The following is a 7,969-nucleotide window of genomic DNA, read 5'->3' as shown; positions in this document are numbered from 1 at the left end:
ACAAGAATAACACCAAAAATTCTTATAAGAAAATATTTTAAACCAGGTCAGTTGGCCCAGGTGCAGAGTTGAGTTCACTGCTAGTTCCGAGCAGTGGGAAACTCCCAACAGAGCACGACTGGTGAGGGCACACCAGGCTCGGGTGCGTGAGCACCGCAGGGACGCTCTAAAATCTTATTTTCTGGGAGGGTGGCAACCCCATGGAAAAGCTGAAGTTTTCGGGGTCGGGGTGGGACGGCGGGGCGGGTTTGGGGCGGATTTTGGGGCGGGACCGGGGGCCGCGCCCGGTTTAAGGACGGCGGGGATGCGGCGCGGGCAGATCCGCGCCCGCTGCGCTCCGGTAAGAGCCGTGCGGGGCTGGGGGTGCCCGGGGCGGGGGGTGGGCGAGGGGAGGGTGCTCTGCCCCCGGTGCCCCCCTTTCTGCATTGCCCCGACTGCAGGGAGCGAGTTGAGCCGGTGAGTTCCCCCGGAGCGCACTTACGCTGTCGCCCGCTAATGAGCTGCGACGGCGTTAATTAGTGTTCGCTGGCTGCGGGCATCGCTCCGGGCATCGCTCTGTGCCCGCGCTCCGGTCCCTCGCAGGGCAGTTGATGGCTGGGAGAGGCGTTTGTTGTTTTGGGGCATTCCCGCCCCTCCTTCCCAAAGGGGAATTCGGTTCCTTGGGACCGGTGATGCCTCATCACGTCTGTGCTTGGAACAAACGGCAGCAGCTGCTTTGGGACTGTGCTTTGGGATTGTTACTATATTTAGGATAATCTCCTGGTGGCCCCGGAGCTGCTCCAGGGCTGGAGCCCCTTTGGTGCCAGGCTGGAGAGCTGGGGGGGTCACCTGGAGAGGAGAAGGATCCAGGGAGACCTGAGAGCCCCTCCCAGAGCCTAAAGGGGCTCCAAGAGAGCTGGAGAGGGACTGGGGACAAGGGATGGAGGGACAGGACACAGGGAATGGCTTCCCACTGCCAGAGGGCAGGGATAGACGGGATGGGATATTGGGAAGGAATCCTTCCCTGTGAGGGTGGGCAGGCCCTGGCACAGGTGCCCAGGGAAACTGTGGCTGTCCCATCCCTGGGAGTGTCCCAGACCAGGCTGGACAGGGCTTGGAGCAGCCTGGGCTGGTGGGAGCTGTCCCTACCCATGGCAGAGGTGGGACTGAATGGGCTTTGAGGTCCTTTCCAACCCAAACCATTCTGGGATTCTGTGACAAACTGCAAATCTGTCTGGGCTGCATCAGACCTGGAGAAGAACAGTTGTTTAGGGGTTTGCTTCATTTGGGACACTTTTCTCACCATCACAGCTCCTCTCACTTGTGCTCATTCCCACTGAGCTGAATTCACCAGCACAGAAATAAATGGCTCAGTGAACTGTCATACAAATAAAAAGTGGCAGAGAGAAATTTGTCTTCAATCAGGATGCACACCTGAAGCCTCACGTAGCACTGCTGGTTTGTGGGATTCTTTTTGGTTATCGCACACAGTTCTAGGTGTGAAGTTGTCTCACACTGCAGCAGTTCCCGTCAGCATTGCAACCATCAGCTTTCCTTTTGGTTACAGAGAACATCCTTAATTATGTTTAGAAACACAGTAGTCATCAGGTCTTGCTTGTCTTTTGGACAAATACCTCAAGGGGTGTTTTACCATCTGTTTATGTCTTTAAGATTCACAGCTGAAAGCCTAAAGTTTAGTCCCAAACCGAGGTAAAAAGTTTATCATCCAGCTCAGTGAGGCATTAGGAAATGAGCACAAAGATTAAATCAGGAAACTTATCTGATGGTAAATGATGTTTCCTAATGGCTCTTTGTTATGGCTTAGATAGGGTAGAGAAACTGGCAGCAAGGGAGGGAAATCCTCAGCAGCAGGAATGTCACATCCCGTGCAGCTTTGAAGCAAAACAGGATTATAGAACCAGAGAATGGTTTGGGCTGCAGGGACCTTAAAATCAGGGACCCCAATTTGTCCCGACTTCTGCTTCTCCTTCATCCTGCCCATCCCTGCCTGGAGGAGCAGCCTCAGAGTGCCCCAGAGATCCAGCCTCGAAATCATAAACATCTTGGTTGTGTTTTGGGTTAATTTTTAATGTCTGAGAAACAACTGATACACGATGCCTTGGTAAGTTCAGAGATTTTATCTCCATCAGTTTTCATGAGGTAACTGAGCCAATAATCTCACTGTGTTCCTTCAGTGCATGGCACCAACGGGTCCTGCTCAGCATCAACCCAGCAACAGGAGCAATGGTAGTAATTCCCTGTGTCAGAATATCTTGACAGATAAATCAAGGACTGGGGATCATGCTGTGAATTGCAGTGGCCACAGACCTTCTGTGCATGTGTGACCAAAGTGGCCTGAAAAGTCCATTTGATGTGAAACCAGGTGAACTGTAAAAGGAGATGAATTGGATCCCCTCCCTCTGTTTTCTTTTCATCTCTCTTTGTCTCACCCCCTTTGTTAACCCCAGCTCAGGACCATCCATATGGGAGGACCAGTGCAGGATCTAAGGACTGGTGATCTTTGTTCTCTTTCTTTTCCACCTTTATTTCTCTCTTCTCTTGCTTTGTCTGGGCCAAGTGTGGCTTTCATGTTCTACCCCATATTGCAGTTTGTTGTGGGACTGGGGAGTATGTGGAAGTGTGTTGGGGCTCTTTGCCCAGCACCTTTGAGAAGGTGTTGTCAAATGCAAGGGGGTTTCAGCCAATGCTCTGGAGCCTCAGTCACAGCCTGGCCACTGGAGTTGAGGCAAGTGTGTAAGAAAAGCAGGAGGTCCCTGACCTGAGGGCTGGAGTCTGTTCAGTCTGATGAGGGTTCACAACACACCTCACACCCTCTGCAATGGTTGTGACAGTCCCCTCGCTGGTACCTGCTGAGCTTTAGAGTGTTTGTGGTTCAAACAATGCAAGGAATCACTTAAGAGAACAAACTTCCAAATAGCTGAAATTGGACTGAAACCCAGAAGCCTTGAGCATCCCAGTGTGGTTCTGAATTCCCAGAAAATCCTGGGAAGAGACAGTCTCTACTCTAATGCTGCCAAGCTGCTTTAAGAGATGGAAATATGTTTAACATCAGTTTTGAGCATATTCATGGTGCAGGTTGTGGGTTCTCATGACCAGTCTTGTCTCAGCTGTTGCTTTCACTTTTGCCTTTCTGGAGCCCTGTTGTTTTAGCCAGGACATGTCCTGCAGCTCTGGTCATCCTGGCACAGGCTGCAGGGGAGGGTCTGTGTTTGAACCATTAGAGACTGAGAATTAATGGGGGAAATGGGGAGAGGCAGAACTGAGCAGTTATCAGGGTCCAGGTCTCCTCCCTGTGTTTTAAATTTCATGGTCCTGATGCCACCTCTGGTTTTGCTCCTTTGATGAGCAGCTACCTTGGGTTGTGAGGAGTTAGGAGTTTTCCTGGTATTTCAGTGTACTGAGGGCTTGGCCTCAAGTTGCATTAGAGGAGGATTAGATTAAGAAAAAAATGTTTATGGAAAGGGTTGTAAAACCCTGGAACAGACTGTCCAAGGAAATGGTGTAGTCACTGTCCTTGGGGGTGCCCAAAACCCATGTGGATGTGCCACTTGAGGATGTGGCTTAGTGGGGCACGTGGTGGTGGGTTAACAGTTTTATTTGATGATCTTGCAGGTCTTTCCAACCTCAAGGATTCCGTGATTCTGTGTGTGAAAACGTAACTCTTTCCATCCCCAGTAGCTGGGGCCATGTGAAGAAAGGTGGCTGTAGTGGGTCATTATTATAATAAACAGATCAGATCCACGTCCCTTCCCAGCTGTGTGGGAGAGGTGGCAGGTTTTCTGCTATTTTGTAATGGAATATTATTTTCCTGTGCTGCTTTAAGTGTAAGAAAGATATTAAACCATTAGAGAGTGTCCAAAGGAGGCAATGAAAGTGGGGAAGGGCCTGGAGGGGCAGCGTGTGAGGGCACTGAGGGCACTTGGTGTGTTCAGGTGCCCAAGGCGAGACTGAAGGGAGATCTCATTGCAGGTACAACTTCCTCGGGAGGGGCAGAGGAGGGGCAGGCACTGAGCTCTGCTCTGTGGGACCAGGGACAGCACCCAGGGAATGGCTGGGGCTGTGCCAGGGCAGGGACAGCACCCCAGGGTATGGCTGGGGCTGTGCCAGGGCAGGGACAGCACCCAGGGAATGGCTGGGGCTGTGCCAGGGCAGGGACAGGGCACAGGGAATGACTGGGGCTGTGCCAGGGCAGGACAGGGCACAGGGAATGGCTGGGGCTGTGCCAGGGCAGGGACAGGGCACAGGGAATGGCTGGAGCTGTGCCAGGGCAGGGACAGGGCACAGGGAATGGCTGGAGCTGTGCCAGGGCAGGGACAGGGCACAGGGAATGGCTGGAGCTGTGTCAGGGCAGGGTTAGGTTGGATGTTAGAAAGAGGCTCTTTCCCCAGAGGGTGGTGGGCACTGACCAGGCTCCCCAGGGCAGTGGGCACAGCCCCAAGGCTGCCAGAGCTCCAGGAGTGTTTGGATGACCCTCTGGGGCACAGGAAGTGACTCTTGGGGATGGTCCTGTGCAGGGCTGAGGGTTGGACTCGCTGATCCTTGTGGGTCCCTCCCAGCTCAGCATGTTCTGGGATGCTGTGATCTCACCTGAGCTTTCATCCCCAGGCCTGACACTGGTCCCCAGGTGGTACTGCTGCCCCAGCGTGGCACCATGACGGGGGTGTTCGACAACTTGTCGTGCCACCACACCATTGACGACTTCCGGAACCGCGTGTACTCCTCGCTGTACTCCATGATCAGCATCATGGGCTTCGTGGGCAACGGCATCGTGCTCTACGTGCTGATCCGCACGTACCGGCAGAGAACGGCCTTCCAGGTGTACATGCTGAACCTGGCCGTGTCCGACTTCCTGTGCGTGTCCACGCTGCCCCTGCGCGTCGTCTACTACGTGCACAGGGGCCACTGGTTCTTCGGGGACCTGCTGTGCAGGGTCGCGTCCTACGCGCTCTACGTCAACCTCTACTGCAGCATCTTCTTCATGACGGCCATGAGCTTCTTCCGCTGCATCGCCATCGTCTTCCCGGTGCGCAACATCAGCCTGGTCACCGAGAGGAAGGCCAAGCTGGTCTGCGTGGGCATCTGGATCTTCGTCACGCTGACGAGCGCACCCTTCCTGCGCAACGGCACCTACCAGCACGGCAACAAGACCAAGTGCTTCGAGCCCCCGGAGAACGTGCAGAAGACAAACATGGTGGTGACCCTGGACCTCATCGCCCTGTTCGTGGGTTTCATCTTGCCCTTCGTGGTCATAAGCGTCTGCTACACCATGATCATAAGGACCCTGCTGCGCAACGCCATGAGGAAGAACGAGGCGAACCGCAAGAAGGCGGTTTGGATGATCGTCATCGTGACCGCCACGTTCCTGGTGAGCTTCACGCCCTACCACGTGCTGCGCACGGTGCACCTGCACGTGCTGCGCCTGCGCAGAGCCAGCTGCGAGGACGCCATTTACCTGCAGAAAGCCGTGGTGGTGACCCTGCCCTTGGCAGCTGCCAACTGCTGCTTCGACCCACTGCTCTACTTCTTCTCCGGGGGCAACTTCCGGAAGAGACTGACCACGCTGAGGAAGGCATCTTCCTCCAGCATATCACAAGCCTTCAGGAAAAAGTTCTCTGTGAAGGAGAAGGAAGAGGAACCCTTTGGAGAAAGCCAAAGGCAGAATGGAAAGGAAGTTGTGGCCTCTTCATAAGGAGGTTGACCTTCCCCTGAGATCTCAAGGCACTGGAGATCTCAGAACTCTTCCAGAAGACCTGATGGGGGCTTGCAAGCCTTTGATGTAATTAAATGTATCGTAATGACTGTGGACAGTCCATGGCTTGGTGGTAGAGCCACTGCTGGGACACCCACAGTCACATAGGATGAGTTATCACCACCAGAAAAGTGTTGATCTTCTGATAAACTCCTCGAAGCCTCTATTTGGGCACTTGCTTCATTTCACAGCCCTCCCCAGAGCGTTAATTCTCCCAGCCAGCGGGAAATGTAAACACGGTTTGTTGTTCACAGTGCTGGGGGAGCTCCTGACAAACAGCCAGGGCAGAGATTTCAATGCAGCTTCAAACAGCCACTCAGTTATTTACACAGCAGAGCCTGGGATAATTCCAGCCCTGCTCCAGCTGCTGCTCTTGGGATCTCAGTTCCGTGGGCACTGTGTGTGTGAGACTCACAGAGTGGGTACCTGGGGCTGCAGATGGGGATGGGCCCCTCTCCCACCCCAGAGCAGCTTTGGTGGGCAGCAGATTTGCCAGGATTTTCTGAATTCCCAGAAAAATCCATTCCATGGGATCAGTTTTCAAGTTGCAGTCTCCTCCTGTGCAGGATAACTTGGAATAAGGATAATAAGGAGACTTATTTCAGTGTGACTGGTCCTGTAGGAGTGCAGGGTCTGGGGAATCCCTCCAGCTCTTCAGGAGGTTTTAGGTGAAAGTGGAGCTCTGGCTGTTCAGTGCAGGATCAGATTTGCCTTTCTCAACATTAAGGTTTTTAAAAAATAATAATAGTAAGCAAAGGTCTCTCTGATACTTAATCCTGTTCCAAAGTGTTCACCTTGCCCACACCTTGCCAAAAAGGCAACCCAAGGCTCTAGGAAAGATCTCTAGGAAGAGCTGGAGATCCAGAATCTGAGTTTGGATGAGACTCGATGCTGAAAAATCATTGGGCTGTAAAGGAAAACTTCAAAGTTATGGCCAGAAGGAAACATTCCTGTACTTTTCCAGTGGATCCTGCAGAAAGGTAACGCTCCAGAGCTTGGCCAGAGACGTGCAAGCCAAGACAGAAACTGAAATTCACGTGGGGTTAAGGCTCTTAGCTGGGAAAGGCATTGATGAATGACCAGCAAGGATGTTTGGATATGGTATTTCTCAATGTTATCTTGAATAAAGAAAACAGTTTTAGTAGTGAAGAATAACAGTGAGCAAAAAAGGGGGTTTGGCTTGAGGACAGGGATCTGCTGGAGAAATTATCTGTGCAGATAATTGGAGTGGAAATTCACTCTGTGCACCACAGTCTGCACAGCCCTGGGCCACCTAAAAACCCCAAATTCACCTGCAGGACAAACTGTGGACGGGAATTTTCAAAGTCTGAAACTTGTAATGCAATTTGAAGGCTCAGTTTAGGGGCAGAGCTGCTCCTGCAGAGGAGAGTTCCAGTCCCCTCCAAGCCCATGGCAGGACAGAGCCCCTCATTCAAAGCCAGACCTGCAGATTGTTTGGGGAAAACAGGCAAGAATTGGCTAAAACGTGGTTTCAAGGGTCAGCACTGAGTGTCAAAGTTGTGCCTCCAGGGTTTAAAAGGGATTGTGCAACTGTAAATACAAATCCTCATGGGAAACTGTTCTGGAATATGGAGAAGTAATAGATCCACTCCCAAACTTTCAACACTGTACAGTAAAGCCAAATATGTGTGTATAGATATAAATATCTATATGTGTGTGTTGCTAAGCATTGTACCAGAGTAATTTTTAAACCTTTTGCCTTTTTTATTTGAATGAAACAAGGATTATGGCAAGAGAAATGGCAGCTTTTTTTGTGCAATATGAAAGATTTAAAGAAAAATAATACTGAAAATTAAATGAAAATGTTGCAAGCTGAATTTTAATAGTTATTGTTTCCTGTGTGTACAGTCTCTCTTACACATCCTTCTTGCCTACAATAAAATTTTTATCTGCACCCAGCACTGGAGTCTGGTGTTTGCTTAATAAGAATTGATAATGGTGCAGGGAACCCTCAGAGCAGCACAGGAGCTGCTGAGGGCTTGGGGGGACTCCCTGGCCCGGCATCTTGGGGTAAGTTTGGTGCAGCCCAACCTCCCTGGGCTCAGGTCACCACGTGGAGCTGCTGGTGGGGACCACTGGGAGCCAAAGCACTTCTGATGGCTCTTGGCAGACCTTGCAGAGGAGGAACAGCCCAACAATGAGCAGCTGGGACCTCAATGATCCCAGAAGGTGCATGGAGGGAGGGGATGCTCCAGGTGA

At 51.9% G+C, this 7,969-nt stretch overlaps 1 protein-coding gene across 1 annotated transcript; it reads left to right on the top strand.

Moving 5' to 3' along the window:
* The first annotated feature begins 308 nt into the window (after positions 1-308).
* On the top strand, positions 309-7,668 carry CYSLTR1 (cysteinyl leukotriene receptor 1). The gene is made up of 2 exons (XM_071569272.1): positions 309-340; positions 4,606-7,668. Exon 2 carries the CDS (start codon positions 4,652-4,654, stop codon positions 5,687-5,689), a length of 1,038 nt encoding a protein of 345 aa, XP_071425373.1. The 5' UTR covers positions 309-340; positions 4,606-4,651; the 3' UTR covers positions 5,690-7,668.
* Positions 7,669-7,969: the final 301 nt, after the last annotated feature.

The sequence above is a fragment of the Pithys albifrons genome, chromosome 14, assembly GCF_047495875.1.
Source record: "Pithys albifrons albifrons isolate INPA30051 chromosome 14, PitAlb_v1, whole genome shotgun sequence".
NCBI lineage: Eukaryota > Metazoa > Chordata > Aves > Passeriformes > Thamnophilidae > Pithys > Pithys albifrons.
Note: the sequence above shows the minus strand (reverse complement) of the source record. Positions and strands in the feature narration are given on the sequence as shown.